The sequence below is a fragment of the Prionailurus bengalensis genome, unplaced genomic scaffold (assembly GCF_016509475.1).
Source record: "Prionailurus bengalensis isolate Pbe53 unplaced genomic scaffold, Fcat_Pben_1.1_paternal_pri Un_scaffold_53, whole genome shotgun sequence".
In the NCBI taxonomy this organism is placed as follows: Eukaryota; Metazoa; Chordata; class Mammalia; order Carnivora; family Felidae; genus Prionailurus; species Prionailurus bengalensis.
The window spans coordinates 61886-82727 of NW_025091156.1; the positions used below are offsets into that span (position 1 = coordinate 61886).

The following is a 20842-nucleotide window of genomic DNA, read 5'->3' on the forward strand; positions in this document are numbered from 1 at the left end:
TTTGAGAAGCCTGGCTAGAGGTTTGTCAATTCTGTTTATTTTTTCAAAAGACCAACTCTTGGTTTCGTTGATGTGCTCTACAGTTTTTTTAGATGCTATATTGTTTATTTCTGGTCTGATCTTTATTATTTCTCTTCTTCTGCTGGGTTGAGGCTGCCTTTGCTGTTCTGCTTCTATTTCCTTTAGGTGTGCTGTTAGATTTTGTTTTGGGGATTTTTCTTGTTTCTTGAGATAGGCCTGGATTGCAATGTATTTTCCTCTCAGGACTGCCTTCGCTGCGTCCCAAAGCGTTTGGATTGTTGTATTTTCATTTTCGTTTGTTTCCATATATTTTTTCATTTCTTCTCTAATTGCCTGGTTGACCCACTCATTCGTTAGTAGGGTGTTCTTTAACCTCCATGCTTTTGGAGGTTTTCCAGACTTTTTCCCGTGGTTGATTTCAAGCTTCATAGCATTGTGATCTGAAAGTATGCAGGGTATAATTTCAATTCTTGTAAACTTATGAAGGGCTGTTTTGTGACCCAGTATATGATCTATCTTGGAGAATGTTCCATGTGCACTCGAGAAGAAAGTATATTCTGTTGCTTTGGGATGCAGAGTTCTAAATATATCTGTCAAGTCCATCTGATCCAATGTCTCATTCAGGGCCCTTGTTTCTTTATTGACCGTGTGTCTAGATGATCTATCCATTTCTGTTGCTGGTGTTATTTTGACAAGGATTGCACTGAACGTGTAGATTGCTTTGAGTATTATTGACATTTTAACAACTGTTAAATTGTTCTTCCACTCCATGGGATGTTTTTCCATTTTCTTGTGTCTTCTTTAGTTTCTTTCCTAAGTTTTCTGTAGTTTTCGGTGTATCCATTTTTCACCCCTTTGGTTAGGTTTATCCCTAGGTATGTTATCTTTTTTAGTGCAAGTTTAAGTGGGATCAATTCCTTGATTTCTCTTTCTGCTGCTTCATTTTTGGTGTATAGCAATACAACTTATTTCTGTACGTTGATTTTATATCCTTCAACCTTGCTGAAATCATGTATAAGTTCTAACAGTTTTTTGATGGAGTCTTTTGGGTTTTCCACGTAGATTACCATGGTGTCTACAAAGAGTGAAATTTTGACTTCCTCCTTGCCGATTTGGAGGCCTTTAATTTTTTTTCGTTGTCTGACTGCTGAGGCTAGGAATTCCAACCCTCTGTAATAACAGTGATGAGAATGGACATCCTTGTGGAGTTCATGACTTTAGGGGAGAAAGCTCTCATTTTTTCCCCATTGAAGATGATATTAGCGGTGTGACCTTTATGATCTTGAGGTATGATCCTTCTATCCCTGCTTTCTTGAAAGTTTTTATTTAAAAAGGGTGCCATATTTTGTCACATGCTTTCAGGAACCTCTGTTGAGAGGACCATGTGGTTCTTATCCTTTCTTTTATTAATGTCAGATATCACATTGATTAATTTGTGGATATTGAACCAGTCTTGCATCCCAGGATCAATCCCACTTGATTGTGGGGAATAATTATTTTAATGTGTTTTTGGATCTGGTTGGCTAGTATCTTGTTGAAAACTGTTGCAACCATGTTCATCAGGGAAACTGATTTGTAGTTCTCCTATTAAGTGGGGTCTTTGTCCAGTTTTGGAATCAAGGTAATGCTGGCCTTGTAGAATTCGTTTGAAAGTTTTCCTTCCATTTCTATTTTTTGGAACACCTTCAAAGGAATAGGTGGTAACTCTTCTTTAAATGTTGGGTAGAATTCCTCTGGAAAGCCATCTGGCCCTGGACTCTTTGTTGGGAGATTTTTGATTACAGATTCAATTTCTTTCCTGGTGATGGGTCTGTTCAGGTTTTCTCTTTCTTCCTGTTTCAGTTTTGGTAGTTTTATGTTTCTAGGAATTTTTCCATTTCTTCCAGATTGCCCAATTTGTTGGCATATAATTGCTCACAGTATTCTCCTCTTATTGTTTGTATTTACGTGGTGTTTGTTGTGATATCTCCTCTTTCATTCATGATTTTATTTATTTGGGTCCTTTCCATTTTCTTTTTGATCAGTCTGGCTAGGGGTGTATCTATTTTGTTAATTCTTTCAAAGGACCCTCTTCCGGATTAGTTGATCGGTTCTACTTCTTTTTTTTAAATCAATATCATTGATTTCTGCCCTAATATTTATTATTTCCCTTCTTCAGCTGGTTTTGGGCTTTATTTGCTCTTCTTTCTCCAGCTCCTTTAGGTGTAAGGTTACATTGTGTATTTGAGACCGTTCTTCCTTCTTTAAGAAGGCCTGGATTGCTATATACTTGCTCTTATGACTGCCTTTCTTGCATTCCAGAGGTTTGGGGCTGTCATGTTTTCATTTTCATTGGTTTCCATGTACTTTTATATTTCCTCTTTATTTTCTTGGTTAACCCGTTCATTCTATAGTAGGATGTTCTTTAATCTCCAGGTATCCATGGTCTTTCCAAATTTTTTCGTGTGGTTTCACAGATTTCTTGTCCAGTCCCCTGCAAGTGTTTTCACTTTCTCTCTCTTTCTCTCCAGCTACGTTCAGGGGAGTGCTTTTCTTGCACCATCCCAGTGGGCTGCACTCTCCCCCTTTCCTTTTCTCTGTCCTCTCTCTCCACAAACAGCTCCCTCCCCTCCCCGGCTTTTCTCTCCAGCAGTTCACCTATCCACACCACATACCTGCCATGTTCTGTGGCTCAAGTGATGCAGATTAATGTCTTAATGTTGAAATCTCTTTGCTAGCTGTTCAGAATGCTTTGGTGCTGATCTAACTGCATTTCCAGGATGAGACAAGCTCAGGGTCTACATCTAGAGACCACATGTATAACGTTCAAACTCAATTTTTGGCTTACCTGAGGGTGGATGTGGCATCATCCCATTGTTCTAATAAGTATTTCTCCCACTTACTGGTGAGGATGAGTGTTCCTTGTTTTCAATATGCTTCCTGATCCTTCATATTTTTATCAGCTATTTATTGGTTGTCTCCCAGAAGGAATACTTAGGTATGAATCAGGACATGTGACCTTCCACTCAGACTGAGAAGTAACAAGACAGTTCATCAATTTGTGTAGGGGAGTACTCTGGATGCAGGATTAGAAATTGCTGTCCAGCTTCCCTGTCTCTCCTTTTACACCACCCAAGTTACATTAACACGTCTCACACATCATCTCATCTTCCAAAATAGACATTTTCTGTATTTCAGCATCTTGTTTTTAGTGCCCATTCAGTGAATCAACTCCTTGAAATTTAACCACCCATCATAGCTCTTATCTGATACCAAGAGATTGGTCTTCAAGGGGGCATAGTTGGACACAACAAGGTCCACAAGTGGGGCCATAGCCTCATTGAGTACCATGCACTGGGACTTAGATGTGTATGATTGATAGAAAATGTCCTTGACAGTCAGCTGAAGGGTTCCAGGCATAAAGGTGATTCCTGAAAATGGCAAACGAGAAGGCTTCAATCATATCTTTAAAGTAGATACCATTACCGTAACCATCCTGGCAGGCACATGAGATCTCTTTCAGTACTAGCCTTCTGGGCTATCACCTCTCCATTGGGCCAGCACCCAAATAGCAGCTTTGGTGGAAATGGACTCTGAGCCCCCTGAGCATTGTTGCCATTACCTTTTCCTCTCAAGCGGTCAATAATTTACATGGGTAGGTGTCAGATTAATTGCTATTTGAAATGCAGCCTGATTTTGAAACTGTGTGATGCAAGGGGGTTGTGGAAACTTCCTCTATGTTGGTGCCTCTTGTGTGAAAATAGCCACTGCTGTGGATTGCTGGATTTGCACTGGACACAAACATTCCTTCCTCTTTTCTTCTGGCTGTTCGATAGTGTTTCTTCCATCCATTTATCACATACTTGGGGACTATTATGGGACTGACACATGCAGGGTACATCTGTCTGCCGCAGGCTGCTCTATGATTATGTCAAGCAGAGGCTTCCCTTGATTTCACAAGCTTGGAGAATTAGAATATTTCTGGGAACAACTGATGATGACAATGTCTGTCTTGTACTAAAGCTTACATACCCTCTTACAGGCCTATTGGTTTTGGAAAAGCATCTGGTGTACCAGTGTGGGCCTTGGCCACACCTCCCACCTTTGTCTTTTGTGTCTCAGATGGAAATATCTTATGGACAATAATAAAAAGTCCCTGTTCAAAACTGATGGTTGCCAGAGCACAAGAAACAACGAGTGTTGGCAAAGGTGTAGAGAAAGAAGAACCCTCTTGCATTGTTGGTGGAAATGCAAACTGCTGCAGCCATTCTTGAAAACAGTATGGAGGGTCCTCAAATAGTTAAACCAGGAGCACCTGGGTGGCTCATTCAGTTAAGCATTCAACTCTTGATTTCAGCTAAGGTCTTTATCTCATGGTTCATGAGATTGAGCCCTGCCTCAGGTTCCACGCTGACAGCATTGATCCTGCTTGGGATTCTCTCTCTCGCCCCTCTCTCTCGGCCCCTGCCCCCAATCACATACACACACTCATTCTCAAATGAACATTCTTAAAAAGTTAACAATAGAACTGCCCTACAATTCAGCAATTGCAGTACTAGGTATTCACCCAAAGAATACAAAAATACCAATGCAAAAGGATACATGCACCCCGATGTTTATAGCAGCATTGCCTCAACAGCCAAAGTATGGGTGGAGCCCAAATGTCCATTGAACAATGAATGGATAATGAAGAATCGGTGTATATGTATATAATGGAATATTACTCAGACTACAGAAAGAATGAAATCTTGCCATTTGCAAAGACATGGATGGAAGTAGTTTATGAACTAGTTCATAAGTGAAATAAGTAAAATAAGTCAGTCAGAGAAAGACAAACATATGATTTCACTCACATGTGGAATATAAGAAACAAAACAGATGAACGTAAGGGAAGGTAAGGAAAAATAAGATAAAAACAGCGAGGGAGGCAAACCCTGAGAGACTTCTAACTATAGAGAACAAACTGAGTATTGGTGGAAGGGAAGTGGCTGGGGGGATGGGCTAAATGGCTGATGGGCATTAAGGAGCCCACTTGTGATGACCGCTGGCTGTTATGTGTAAGTGATGAATCACTAAATTCTACTCCTGCAGCCAGTACTACACTACATGTTAACCAAGTTGGATTTAAATAAAATCTGGGAAGGAGGGGCGCCTGGGTTGCTCAGTCGGTTGAGCGTCCGACTTTGGCTCAGGTCACGAACTCGCAGTCTGTGAGTTCAAGCCCCGCATCAGGCTCTGTGTTGACAGCTCAGAGCCTGGAGCCTGCTTGGGATTCTGTGTCTCCCTCTCTCTCGCTGCCCCTCCCCCGCTCATGCTCTGTCTCTCTCTCTCTTTCTCTATCAAAAATAAATAAACATTAAACGAATTTTAAATAAAATCCTGGAAGGAAAAAAATCAACGTTGGCATAGATGTAGAGAAATCAGAACTTTCAAACACTGCTTGTGGAAATGTGAAATGGTACAGCTACTCTGGAAAACAGTTTGGCAATTTCTTAATAAGTTAAAAATGGAGTTGCCATATGGCACAGCAATTTCATTCCAAGGTATAAACCCAAGAGAATTGAAGACATATATTCCCACAAAAACTTCTACATAAATGTTCATAGGAGCACTATTCACAATTCCTGAAATGTGGAAACAACCCAGTTGTTCATCAACTGGTGACCAGATACATCAAAGGTGGTAAAACCGTACAAGGGGATATTGTCTAGTCATCAAAAGGCATGCAGTACTGTCACATGTGTAGATGAACTTCAAGAACATTGTGCTAAGTGAAAGAAGCAAAAGTCCATGTCTTGTATAATTCCATTTATATGAAACCTCCAGAACAGGCAGATCCAAGAGACATAAGTAGATTAGTGGTTGCCAGGGAATTGACGTGGGAGGAATTGGGATATGGGCTTTCTTCTCAGAATGATAATAATATTTTAGACTTAGTGGTAATAGTTGTGCAACATCAGGACTATAATAAAAGCCACTGGACTGTCCGTTTTAAAATGGTCAGAATGACGGCTTTTAAGTGTTGTCAATTTCACCTTTTTTTTTTTTACATTTTTTCATTTTTTAGTATGTTTTAAATGTGAAATTTATTGTCAAATTGGTTTCCATACAACACCCAGTGTTCATCCCAAGAGGTGCCCTCCTCAATGCCCGCCACCCTCTTTCCCTTCCTTCCCACCCCCCATTGACCCTCAGTTTTTTCTCAGTTTTTAAGAGTCTCTTATCGTTTGGCTCCCTCCTTCTCTAACATTTTTTTAAAAAAATAAAAAATTGAAAGCTTCAAAAAATGAAAATAAAAATAACCAAAAAGGAGCATTTCACACATAAAGAACAAGAAAAACATGTCCCTGGTTTCCATAAGATTAAAGTCATACAGTCTTGCAGATACTAAGACATGAGATAAAGTCTGTAACTTTCTGGAATGTCATTGGCCATGATGATTTATGATGCTTCGTGTGAAAAAAACATATGTAATCCTGCACTGACTGTTCCTTCCTCAGAGAAGTCTCTTCTTTGTGAAGATTTTGTATCCTGGGTGGCTATCTTAACTTGGGCTTAAATGAAAGTCTTCTCCCTTCTGTCTAAAATTAAAAGAAAAACAAACAAACAACGTTTATTCACTTTGAATCAACATAGTTGTTTTTTTTTTCTTCTGAAATTTATTGACAAATTGGTTTCCATACAACACCCAGTGCTCATCCCAAAAGGTGCCCTCCTCAATACCCATCACCCACCCTCTCCTCCCTCCCACCCCCCATCAACCCTCAGTTTGTTCTCAGTTTTTAACAGTCTCTTATGCTTTGGCTCTCTCCCATTCTAACCTCTTTTTTTTTTTTTTCCCTTCCCCTCCCCCATGGGTTCCTGTTAAGTTTCTCAGGATCCACATAAGAGTGAGACCATATGGTATCTGTCTTTCTCTGTATGGCTTATTTCACTTAGCATCACACTCTCCAGTTCCATCCACGTTGCTACAAAAGGCCATATTTCATTTTTTCTCATTGCCATGTAATATTCCATTGTGTATATAAACCACAATTTCTTTATCCATTCATCAGTTGATGGACATTTAGGCTCTTTCCATAATTTGGCTATTGTTGAGAGTGCTGCTATGAACATTGGGGTACAAGTGGCCCTATGCATCAGTGCTCCTGTATCCCTTGGATAAATTACTAGCAGTGCTATTGCTGGGTCATAGGGTAGGTCTATTTTTAATTTTCTGAGGAACCTCCACACTGCTTTCCAGAGCGGCTGCACCAATTTGCATTCCCACCAACAGTGCAAGAGGGTTCTCGTTTCTCCACATCCTCTCCAGCATCTATAGTCTCCTGATTTGTTCATTTTGGCCACTCTGACTGGCGTGAGGTGATACCTGAGTGTGGTTTTGATTTGTATTTCCCTGATAAGGAGCGACGCTGAACATCTTTTCATGTGCCTGTTGGCCATCCGGATGTCTTCTTTAGAGAAGTGTCTATTCATGTTTTCTGCCCATTTCTTCACTGGGTTATTTGTTTTTCGGGTGTGGAGTTTGGTGAGCTCTTTATAGATTTTGGATACTAGCCCTTTGTCTGATATATCATTTGCGAATATCTTTTCCCATTCCGTTGGTTGCCTTTTAGTTTTGTTGGTTGTTTCCTTTGCTGTGCAGAAGCTTTTTATCTTCATAAGGTCCCAGTAATTCACTTTTGCTTTTAATTCCCTTGCCTTTGGGGATGTGTCGAGTAAGAGATTGCTACGGCTGAGGTCAGAGAGGTCTTTTCCTGCTTTCTCCTCTAAGGTTTTGATGGTTTCCTGTCTCACATTCAGGTCCTTTATCCATTTTGAGTTTGTTTTTGTGAATGGTGTGAGAAAGTGGTCTAGTTTCAACCTTCTGCATGTTGCTGTCCAGTTCTCCCAGCACCATTTGTTAAAGAGGCTGTCTTTTTTCCATTGGATGTTCTTTCCTGCTTTGTCAAAGATGAGTTGGCCATCCGTTTGTGGGTCTAGTTCTGGGGTTTCTATTGTATTCCATTGTTCTATGTGTCTGTTTTGGTGCCAATACCATGCTGTCTTGATGATGACAGCTTTGTAGTAGAGGCTAAAGCCTGGGATTGTGATGCCTCCTGCTTTGGTCTTCTGCTTCAAAATTATGTTGGCTATCCGGGGCCTTTTGTGGTTCCATATGAATTTTAGGATTGCTTGTTCTAGTTTTGAGAAGAATGCTGGTGCAATTTTGATTGGGATTGCATTGAATGTGTAGATAGCTTTGGGTAGTATTGACATTTTGACAATATTTATTTTTCCAATCCATGAGCAGGGAATGTCTTTCCATTTCTTTAAATCTTCTTCAATTTCCTTCAGAAGCTTTCTATAGTTTTCAGCATACAGATCCTTTACATCTTTGGTTAGATTTATTCCTAGGTATTTTATGCTTCTTGGTGCAATTGTGAATGGGATCACTTTCTTTATTTGTCTTTCTGTTGCTTCATTGTTAGTGTATAAGAATGCAACTGATTTCTGTACATTGATTTTGTATCCTGCAACTTTGCTGAATTCCTGTATCAGTTCTAGCAGACTTTTGGTGGAGTCTATCGGATTTTCCATGTATAATATCATGTCATCTGCAAAAAGCGAAAGCTTGACTTCATCTTTGCCAATTTTGATGCCTTTGATTTCCTTTTGTTGTCTGATTGCTGATGCTAACATAGTTGTTTTGCAGTGTTGTTCAACTCTCCTATTTCCTTGTTGATCTTTTGTGTAGTTGTTCTATCCATGATTAACAGTGGGATATTGAAATCTCATTCTGGGAAGTATACTTCTGAATAAAAAAGGGAAGTTTAGAGTAATGACGCTGCTTTCCTTGGTGACCCTTTCCCAAAGTATCGTCCTAAACTATTTTTAAGCAGAAGCGATACAATGAAAACAAAGGTATAGTCCCCCAGAGTGGCTTCTTTGCAGTGGGAATATGCATGTTGTGCGACCTCCTTGCAGCATCCTTTCCTGATTTTCTAGCTGAAGGGAGTTTCTTTTCCTTCTGAACTCCTTGTCAATTTACCGAGGACCTTCCTGATTGCATTAAATTGCTCCTTCATCGATCTCATCTCCCCTAGGAGTGTTTCAGCCCCTCTGAGGGTAGAACTTTGTCTCAGTCATCCTTAGCTCCAGCTTCTTGCTCAGCGATTTTCATTCCATGGACTTTTGATAACATTTCCGAATACACGTTCAGAAGAAACGTATCATTGCTATTTGCCCACAGAGTGGTTTTAAACATGTATGATTTCACATGTGGTTTAGAGTATGGACTGTGGAGCTTCGGTCAAGATGGCAGCATGGGAGGATCCTGAACTCACCTCCTCCCATGAACACAAGAATTCAACAGCTGCTTATGGAACAATTCCCTCTGAAAAGTGTCTGAAAGATAGCTTAACAGTGTCTGTAAAATAACGGATAAAAGGACAAAATACATGGAAACAGGAGAGGCAGAGACACAGTCTCACAAGAAACTCCACTCCAGGTGTGGTGACCCACAGTCAGGAGGATCTCATAATACAGAAGTTGTCCCAGAGGACTGAGGGGTTTGTGAGCTACCTCAGGTACCCCAACTCTTGGGAACTACATGGCAAAGATGAGCCTCCAAGCATAGGGCCTTCAAAAAATAGGACTTACTTCCTGAAGTACTCAAGGGCTTCTGTTGAGCCGTGGTGTGGCTCACTTCTGTCTTGTCTTCTTTGTGCCTCCCACACCTGGCATTCTCAAGGATACCTGCTCTTTGAATGCTCTTCAGGGTTTTTTGTTTTTTGACTACAAGCCTATTATTAGGCAAAAGCAATAGGCTGAGCCATTTGTGGGAACTTATAATGGCAAACGCTTCATGGGAAATCTCCAGGGAACATGTGCTTTGAGTTTCCTAGGAACCTCCTAATTCCAAAAAATATTTATATTTTGGAGCCTCTCAGAGGCTAAGATTTCCTTGAGGTGATAAATGGCCTACAAGGTAGTTAAGCACTCTCTATGGATAATTTGTGTTTCATTTTCACAATAACACATAAGTCTGACTCTATTACTGTGCCCATTTCACAAATAAGGAAACTGGGGCTCAGAGAGGGAGGATATTACAAAAGTGGCAGTTCGTGGAGCTGAGATGAAACCTTAGGCCTGTTTATAGACCCCCACACAATGGGAAGAATTCAGGCATCAGATGGACATCCTTTTACCATCTCTCCATTCTGTGAATGACTGAGACTGGAATCCCATAGGAGCCTATGTCCCAGGGGCCCCTCTCCCATGTCTTACCCAGTCGCACCCAGGCCAGGCAGCTCCAGTAGGTTTCTGGTGCTGGGGGCAGGAATATCTTCAGTTGGTCCCCATGGCTGAGGGCCCATGTATCAGAGAGGATGCTAGCCACTTTCTGGGAGAGATTAATCATTCTTCCAGAGCTCCATTTGTCGTCTTCTCCTTTGGGGTCATTGATTATCTCATCTAATCTCTGCAACAACACTAAGAAACGGGTACCATTAACATCTCCATTTGACTGATAACAAAACTAAGGTTTTAGCTAAGCAGTTTCCTCAAGGACATTTGGTTTTAGTGACAAGGCCAGGATTTAAACACAAACCTGTTTGGCTGCCAAGCCTGTGTTTTTAGTCACTTGCTAGAACACCTCTCCTGTGAATTTGTACTTTCTAGGGCCAGGCATGGATGGGGTTTGAATCTCATGATCTTTGGTTATGAAACAGACACCTTATCAGGGGGTCTTTGCCAACATTTCAAAGTTGAAAAACTTTTTTGGTTTTACCTTTTCAAGTTGGGACCTTTGGTTTAGCACATCCTTTATCAAATTAAAGTGTGGAGAATTGTTTTGCCTTGGGTCTTGGAGTCAGAAAATTTGAAGGTCCAAGTAGCAGTTTTTCTCCTTAGTCCTCATCAGTCACACCAGGTCACAGAGAAGATTTGAAACCAGCTCCACATTTGTCTCGGGGAACCACCTAGGCAAATTGGAGAAAAGGCAGTGTGTCGGTACGTGTCTCAGATCATCTTTGAGGTCATAGTGCTGCGAATGAATCCATAAGGTCAACAATTTCTTTATGAATACAAACAAGAGTCAGACTGCTGGAGAGAAAGAAATTGAACACAAATATCTACCAACTTCAACAACAGACTCTGTTAAGGGACTTGAGATATTGGGAGGATGGGGGAGCTGTTGTCCCTGTCTCCTCTGAGAACTGCTTACCGTTTGCAATTTCAATGCCAGCTCTGGGGCAGGAGGAACTTTCCCAGACTTGGAACAAACCAAGTACTGGATCACTTTCATTGGCTCCTAGGCCTAAAAGACAGTCTCCTTTGCCTGTGGAAGGTGGGGCTTGGGGGCCGTGAGGCAAAATGAAACAATGAATATATCTTGACTTTTAATAGTATGTCAAGAGAAATAGGCCACAGACTATAGTGCCAGGTGTGGTAGACTTTAAGATAACAGACACAGAAGTCGAGTAAGATTTTATCACAAAGTCTTGCACTGATAAAAGAGATTGCTCATCAGTCACAAGAGCACTGAGCCCTGAAGACTGAACCCACAAAAATGTCAGGGTTTCTTTTAAAAACTGTCACATTGACAGTCCTCTAGATATTGTCCCATAAGACTGTCTCATAACAAAGTTTGTAGCATTTAGATCTGGAGAGGAGACCTTGTGATACTCAGCAGAAGACGGAAAGGTAGACCTTAGAGTCTCGAGTTAGCAAAATCTAAGAAGGTTATTTAAAAGGAGGTATTGATAATATACATTTCAAAGCAGTCCCAGTATTTAACAAAATATCGAACATGTATCCTTTGTTGGAATTTTAACTTCATTTTTCTGTGTGATGTGTAAATTTATCTGTTTCAGGTGGTTGGCGCTCTTCTTCCCAATTCCCATCCACGTTTGCAAACATAGAAAAGAGTAAACAATGACTGCTTTGGGTTATTGATAGATTTATTCAAGTTCTAGAAACTCAGGATTAGTGATTTTCATTTGATGATACTGGCATATCATCAATGTACTCAACATTAGAACAAAAATACTTGTAACAAATCATGAGAGTTCAAATGCTGTTGTTAGCTTCCTACTGTCTACAATACGAACAAATTCTTTAGAGTAATGTCTGGTTAGATATAGGTTCGGTTGCTTCAACAGACACACCCAGTAACTTATTCCTTCCTTCCTGAATAGTCTGGGCATATGCAGTCCATAGCTGGCTTAGCAGCTCCACCCTCTCAGGGACTCAGGTTCCTTCTGTGAAGGTGCTCCACCACCTCTAGGCTAGAACTGAGAGGACTCAGCATCATGTCCACATCCAGGAAGCGGGAAGTGAACGTGGGAAAGGGGAGGACATGCCTCTAGCTTCAGAGAATAACCAGAAAGTTTTCCATATCACTTCTGCTCACATTTAATTGGTCTGAACTTAGTCGCCTGGCTGTACATAGCTTCGTGAGAGGCTGGGAAATGTGGTCTTTCCTTTTGAGTGGTTATGTGTTCAGCCAGAAATAGGGCATTCCATTTCTATGAGAGAACTGAGGGCATGACTATTGAGTGACCACTAACAGTTTCTGTCAGGGTCTACCCCTTTGATTAAACAACTGTCCGCAAATACACACAGAGCATCATCCCCACGCATAGAACATTGTCATATTCAAGAAATATAACCTCCAGGTCTCATAGAATGACTACATCTGGGTCAAAATTTAGTATCTCTTGTTACTCCTTGGTTCTCTCCATTCAGTAGGGATAGAATTCCTATCTGACAAACTATAAACTAAAGCATGAGTTATGTCTAGTCTCCAAACCAACCAATATCTATCCCTGGAGTAGGATATTGCTATAAAAACTCCAATACTGGAAAGAGAAGAGTGAATAATGAGGTAACATAGGTCCCTAGCAATGATCCAACTCCCCTGGGCATGAATTATGACAGAACCCTGTCCTGGCACTCTTTGGGGCCTCAGTTCATTCAGTAGGTACTGATTCTGCTGTCTGGGAAGCATTCCTTCCTCTGCTGTCATCTTTAGCTTTTGTCTTTCCCTCTGGAACATTCTTTCATGTTCATCATCCTCTGTGGACAAATCTGAGGTGGATGTTTGGAAGAATATACCCTTCTTGAGGACAGGATGGCTTTTGCAGCCCACTTCCCGTGGCGCAGAAAGGGGATCATAAGGATTGTATTAGAGGTCAAACTAGTCTGTGCCTTGTTGACAATGGCGTTACAAGAAAGGATATGCTCTCTCCTCCCCATTTTCCTAGGCTATGGTTTCTTTTGCAAGCAAATTCCCTCAAACATTTAGGCTTCTGGTCTACTTTTATGTCTGTCAAATTCCATATGTAAATAATCATACTGAAATATTTTGTTCAGGCATAGTTTTGGGGCCTGAAAACTCTGGTCTTCTGTGTAGCTTGTTCTGGGATTTACCAAGTCTCCCTACTAAATCAATGACAGCTATTTTGCACTTAGCCAATTTACCTTGAGTCAGCCATATTGGGGAGGTGACTGAGAAAGGCTTGAGTGTCCTGTCCTGCTTAGGCTACCTATTGAAAGCCACTTGTAATTCCTTCAGTTTGGGGTGCAGAAGTTTTTGCCTCTCTCAGGCTTTGGAGGCACTAGTCACTCTCGTTGCCGCCAAATTGGATTGTCATCTACAGGCAGAAAGAGCTTCCTTAGAAGAGCTGTATACCCCTGAATCAGTGCTGGCAGACTGGCTCACCCTAGCCTGAGATCTGTTTGTGGCAGGTTCCTGGTGAAAGTGGCAAAATGCATCCCACAGACACCACATTCCAAATATTACGATTAATTTCTTCTTGAGTTTCAGGTTCTGATGGCATGTGATCCGCCATGAGAATGATCATAGACAACAGCTTAGTGTTTTGTCACAACTTGCAGCCTGCAATACCTGTGCCTTCCCACCTACTGCCTGCCCACCAAACCTATGCCACTTATGTTGGGTTCTAAACCATCAGCCACTCCCTTCTTGTATCAAATTCTGTAATAGTTTGGATATAGAGCGGGTTGCTCTAACAGGGGCTATAAATAACCGTGGCTTCAACAAAATATGTATTTCTCTTTCATGTAACAGTCTAGGTATATGTTCAAACCCACAATGGTTACCCTATAGTGTCAGATACCCAGGATTCTGTATGGTTGCTCTGTGGTTCCTTACTGACAAGGTCAAAGATGACTCAGCACAGCAGATCTGCTTGCAGCCAGCAGGCAAGGAAAATGGGGAGGGGAGAGCATATCCTTTCTTTTAACGCCATTGCCCATAGCACACCTCACTTTCATTTGCATTCTGTTGACCATAGCTTAACACTTCCTGGTAATGTAAAGGCTTAGTCTACAAAGCCATGTACCCAACTAAATATCAGGAATTCTCTCACTATGAGAGAAGGTGGGAATGGATGTTAGGTGGCAACAAGCAGTACTGTTGACAAGTCAATAATCTTGACTCCACTCTTCACTTCCCAGCCTCTCCTCAACATATGGTCATCTGGGTTCTGGCCTTCACCTCCCAGTTGTATCATTCCCACCAAGGTCATCCTGTCGTAGCTCAATGCAAGTTGTCTCTTGCCCTTCTCGATCCCACTGTAGCAACTGACCCATTAGACCTCTCCCTCTCTCCCAACCCCAATAGCTAATCATCAAGACCTCTCACTTGTATGTCTTGAAACAATTGCCTCATCTTCCCACTACTTCCAGTCTTGCGCAACTAACATAGGCCAGGCCACCATCATCTCATGCGCAGCCTTAAAATTGGCCTGTTTACTTTTCCTGCCACCCACTTCCATTTCACGTCAACCCATTCTCCATCTCCAATCAGAATGATCTTTTAACAATGAAAGCTCAGCAATCAGTCAGTGAATGATTGAAATTCTTCAATGGCTTCTCAGTACTTTCCGGAAAAAGCACAAAGTTCTTTACTGGTTTGCAAGGTCCTGCAGAAACAGGCTTTGGTTACTTCTCCAGCTTCATCTCTTAAAAGAAGCCTGTATTCTCTCCTCACCTTTTTGCTCCAGGTATACTGAAGTACCACGTATGTATCTATTTCCCAGGTCCTCTTGTATCTCTGCTGGCTGTTACTATGTTTCAGGCATTATCCAAAGTCATTTTCACACATTGGAATTTTGTTCATTTATCTCTTTATTTTGGTCTTTATTTACTTACTTATTTATTATTTTTGATGAATAAAAATTTTATGGATTTGAGACTTACAATGTGATAGGTTGGTATATGCATACACTGTGAAGTGATAACCACAATGAAACGAGTTAACATATCCATCACCACCCATAGCTACTTTGTTTTTGTGGTGTGGTTAGAATGCTTGAGATCTGCTCTCTTAGTCAATTTCAAGTATACGATATGGTATTGTTAACTGTAGTCACCGTACTGTACGTTAGGTCGCTAGAACTTGTGCATCTTACAATGGAAAGTTTGTACGTTTTGATCAGTATCTCCCCCTTTTGCCCATCCTCCAGCCTCTGGTAACTACCCTTCAACTCTCTGTCTCTACAAGTTTAACTTTTCTTTAGACGAAGAGTTCACATGTGCATGAGATTATACAATATCTGTCTGTTTGCGTCTGACTAATTAATTTCACTTAGCATCATGTCCTCTGGGTTCACCCACGTTGTCAGAAATGGTAGAACTTCCTTCTTTCTTCTGGCCAGATACTATTCCACTGAATGCACAGGCCATTTTTCTTTATTTTGATGGGCACTTAAAGTTGCTTCCATATCTTGGCTACTGAATAATATTGCAATGAACATGGGAGTACAGATGTCTCATTGAGATAGTGATCTACACCCAGAAGTGGGATTGCTGGATCATCTGGTATTTCTATTTTTAACTTTTTGAGAACCTCCAAACTGTTTTCCACAATGGCTGTACCAATTTACATTCCTGGAAATAGTGCTTAAGGGTTCACTTTTCCTCCACATCCTTGCCCACAGTTGTTATCTTTTGACTTTTGGAGAATAGCCATCCTAACAAACAGGTGTGAGGTAATAGCTCATTGTGGTTTTGGTTTGCATTTCCCTGACAATTAGCGATGTTGAGCATCTTTTCTTATACCGGTTAGCCTTTTGTAGGTCTTCTTTGGAAAAAGTCTATTTGGGTCCTTGCCCACTTTTTCACCCTGTTATATGGTTTCTTTGCTGTTGACTTTGGGAAAATTGTAAGAGGAAACTTTATGTAAAATGGAAGTGTTGAATTACTCTATTGTATACCTGAAACGAATGCAACACTGTATGCTAATGAACTGGAAAGAAAATAAAACCTTAAAGAAAATGGAGTCAGGGGGCCAGAAGGGGGAAGCTCACAGGCTCTACCACGTGTCATTTCCTGCAGACCCACTGGAAGGAGACATATCTTGTAAGCTGACACTACTTCAGCTACTGCTATACTACCTCAGCAAGAGGAAGAAAGGTCTTTCTTCTTCCCTCATGATGGCCCAGCTGATGACGGTCACAACTTCAGCAATGAAAAGCCACTATACTTGGATCTCCCAGTTTACTCCAATGGACTTTTACTATATCATAGCCCTCCCAATTTCTTCCTTTCCTCTACAAAAGTGTTCCTCTCCTTTGTTCTCCAGACTTGCTATAGCTTCCTTCTCCCAAGGGGCAGTTCTCTGCTATTCCTAAATAAGCCATTTTCTTTTCCTGGTAACATAACTGGTAGTTTTATTTTTAAGGTTAACTATTCATGTGAACTCCTTATTTGTTTTGTAAATTAACTCTTTCTTGGAGATGGTCTGCAAATGTATTCTCCGATTCTGTAGGTTGCTTTTCCATTTTGTTGATGGTTTCCTTCCCTTTCCTTCCCTGTGCTTTTTAGTGTGATGTGGGCCCAATTGTTTATTTTTACTTTTACTGCGTATGCTTTTGGTGCCAATCCCAAAATCTCATTGCCTAGAGCATAGTCAAGGAGCTTTCCTCTTTGATTTTTCCTAGAAGTGTGATGGTTTCAGGTGTTACATTTAAGTCTTTAAGCCATTTTAAGTAGATTTTTGTGTATCATGTAAGGGAAGGGTTCACTTTCATTCTTTTGCATGTAGATATACAGTTTTCCCAACAGAATCTAATGAAGAGATAGATTGTCTCACATTCACCCATCGCTGGGGGGTCACCTTTGGGGAGTCCCCTTTGAATTTTTTTTTCAACGTTTATTTTATTTTTGGGACAGAGAGAGACAGAGCATGAACGGGGGAGGGGCAGAGAGAGAGGGACACACAGAATCGGAAACAGGCTCCAGGCTCCGAGGCATCAGCCCAGAGCCCGACTCGGGGCTCGAACTCACGGACCGCGAGATCGTGACCTGGCTGAAGTCGGACGCTTAACCGACTGCGCCACCCAGGCGCCCCTGGGGAGTCCCCTTTGTGGCAGCTCATTTCTGAGGTTCACAGACACCCATACTCACTAAGAAATAAACAGACACCACAAGCACAGAATCACACCCAGCCTCACCTGGGAACACAGGTATGGGGCTTATGGACAGATTCACACACAGACCCACACTGCAGACACGGCCAGTGACACCCCGAGGAGAACACACACCCCCCCACACACACACACACCACACACACACCACACACGGTAAGACCCAAGGGGCAGCAAATTCACACACAGAACTAATATATACATGTACAAACCCAGACATACATAGAAACACCCATAGGGACACACATGCCCCCAGATATGTACATAATGGAAGGGGCTTTTGAAAAGCCATGGTCACGCGGGGTGTCCTTTGTGAGCTATCAGGGTCGAAGGCAGCTGATTGGTGGAGAGAGAGCATAAAGCGTCTGAATTGCTATGGCAATGCTCAAACAGGTGAAGACTTGGATGAAGAGAGATCTTCGTCTGCTCCACCTGCAACTGACAGTCTACTTAACTGGCTACTTGTGGCCTACTCATCTAGTGATTTACTGACCTGCTGAGCTACTGACTTGTCTGAACCCTCCTCCCTCCCTTCTTGTACTTGATCTGATCCGGGTTCTCTCCCTGACCCCCTTCTTCTCCTGCCACACCCCCCTCCCCAATCCCATCCCTATTTAAACCTCGCCCCCCCCACCCCACCCCCTTTCCCACCCCATCCCTTCCCCTCCCACCCCCACCACCTCCTCACCTCCATTTGCACCTCCTCTCTGGTGCCCAGGCGCCCCCTGAAAGGACCAGAATATGACGGTTCAGAAGCTATTTTTCTGTATGCTCTTACTCGGGTATCCCGGTTACCCCAACACAAATGTGAGTACACATCCGACATCAGTGACTTCTTCCTTTTGTATTTATTTATCTTTTTCAGACTGTGGTTAAAAACACAGCTTTTTCATGGAGTCCTTGATGAGAACTCAGTTCTTTTGGAAAACCCATTAAGTCAGGGCAAGGTTTCTCCACCAGCATGTAGGGGTTCTGGCCACACCTGTCCACATGAAGTTGTGGATCCTGTCTGGGCCACTTGGTCCAAAAAGAGTAGTGTTGACAGGATGGAAACCTGAGCTTCATAATGTCAAGAAAGAAGGACATGGGAAGATACTAAAAGCCACTGAGATCTTTGCCTTAAATAAGGGGCTCGTATGATGTTTGAATTATACTTCCTTAAAATCATTTTTAAAAATGTCAGAAACTCTATTGAATAAGATCCATTCAATAGTATTAATAGTATTTTATACTATTAGATGGCTCCTGGAAGCCCTGTCAAGATTCTTCTTCAAGCTTTGTAAGTTTAGAGTCCCTCTTATACGTAGTTAGTTTTCCTATCAGCACGTTGTTCACATTTGTGAAGTTTGGTAGCCCTGGGAACCGTGGTGTCCGAAGTGTTGGTGTTGGAAAGTGAAATGTCGTTTGTGCTCTGTGATTCCTGGTTTGTTCGCTTTTGGGAACTTGTGCATCAGCCCTCTCCCTCTGGTCTTAGAGGCTGCCCCCAAGGACTCTGTGTCCAACCAGGTAGCTGACAAGCTCAGTGTACATGAAGTGGCCTCAGCCTGCTTGGACATGTATAATAAGAAAATCACTAGGAGTGATGTGATCAGGAAGTGAATGCATTCTTGTCCTTTCTTTAGCCAACTATGTGCAGAGTGTTGATTTACCCAAAGCAAAAAGGGTCTTGAATGTCCTTAGGATTGTCCAACTATAAAGAAATACCTGGTTGCCAGTGTGAATGTTTCATTCTATCATTAAAAAGCAAAACCTGTACTCCCAAGACCCTGAGACAGAGACACAGGGGACACCCACAGAGAAAAGTAGATTTCTTGATATTGGCATGCACCAGATTCTTCGAGAGGGATCTGCAACGTCCCAAGTCAGGTACAACCTAAATTGAGGCAGAATCCTGTCACATGAATACCTCCAGGCACAACAGAATCTATTCTGTCTCTTTTGAGTCTACGAAGGAGGACATTTCTTGGTTCTGTTTATTGCAATTTCCCCCTTCTGCCTAGGCTGCATCTCATAGATCAGTTCAGCTCTCTCTCCCTCCCTCATCTCTGAATTCTTGCACAAACTAACTTGTCTTGCATTTCCTACCTCCACCTGGTCATGACCATTGTCTGTGGGAACCAAGTGTTACTGGCTCCCTTGGATCTAATCTAGTTAACGGTAACTAATCAAATCAGCATACAGATAGCTGGCAGAGGTATCAAGAGTGCCCAGGACTTAGGATGTTTACCATTCATGTCAAGATGGCCTCTGTCTTTTGATCCCCATGATCGCTGTGCTGACGGCCCCTGTTCTCTTGCAGACACTGGCCACTCAAAGACAGTGTACATTTCCCACCAGGACGCAATTTAGTGACCTCAGTTCTGAGAGCTGAAGATACAAATGGTACACATTTTGGAGGCTACTTTCTAGAGAGGTTTATTGGCACAAAATTAAAGTTTGGTATGTGAGTTAGTATGAATTGCATTGTGAGTGTATTTTCTCCTAAAGGACTGGTAAGTCTAGTTTTAGTAAAATCATATGTGTTCTGTTGTTTTGGTGACCATACCCAGGACTTTTGTGTTATTTAGAAAGTAATTTCCATAGTTGTTATTGATTGATTTAGTTGCAACACTATGAAATAGGAACTTGAATGTATTGTATTGGCTATTTGGAGATGTGTGTTCAAGTAACTTAAAACCTCATAGATTTCATCAAAATACACAAGATCACCTGATTATGCAAATCTTTATTTAATTCAGAAATCTGACAATTTGGGCTGTGATTCAGATTCAAAGTAAACCTTGAACGTAAAACCTTATGGGGAGCCTGGGTGGTTCAGTCAATTAAGCATCTGACTCTTGATTTTGGCTCAGGTTTGTGAGTTTGAGACCAGCATCAGGCTTTGTGCTAACAGCGTGGAGCCTGCTTTGGATTCTCTGTCTCCCTCTCTCTCATTCCTCCCCCGCTCTACTATCAAAAATAAATCAACATTAGAAAAAAGAAAACCTCAGTGTTTTTAGAAACTAAACAATAATGTAGAATTTATTTTTGTTGGAATAATCCCATATTAAGAGCAGCTGCACATCTCTCAGTTATATCCATATCTGTAAACATCTGTCTCTATAACAGTCTCATTTGAATCTCTAGTACATTTTTATTGTTACTTTCTCCCATCCTTCCGTAAATGTTGGTGTATGTTTGGAAATGTTCCAAAGGATTTTATCTAGGTACTTCATGAATGTACAACACAAGTCATTTACTTCTTGTCTACTAAAAGGGTAAGGAACAATGAAGCCATCACCACAGTAAGATCGTAAACACAATCATCACTCCTACAGGTTTGCCCCTGCTCCTTTGTAAGCCTTCTGTCCTCCCTCTCCTTCAGGAGGAGGCATTTGAGAGGTGTGCTTATAACCTCCTGGAGGCTG

At 41.6% G+C, this 20842-nt stretch overlaps 1 protein-coding gene across 4 annotated transcripts in view; it reads left to right on the forward strand.

Moving 5' to 3' along the window:
• The window catches only part of LOC122478350 (transport and Golgi organization protein 1 homolog), a 98298-nt gene that overhangs the window by 58181 nt on the left and 19275 nt on the right, over positions 1–20842 (forward strand). For 2 of the 4 annotated variants that reach the window (XM_043571987.1, XM_043571989.1), the window contains exon 1: positions 18093–18242. The exons of the other annotated variants lie outside the window; for them this stretch is intronic. In XM_043571987.1, the coding sequence (XP_043427922.1) occupies positions 18177–18242 (66 nt within the window). In that variant the 5' untranslated portion in view covers positions 18093–18176. Of the gene's footprint in view, positions 1–18092; positions 18243–20842 lie in introns of those variants that run through there. 4 annotated transcript variants of the gene reach the window in all.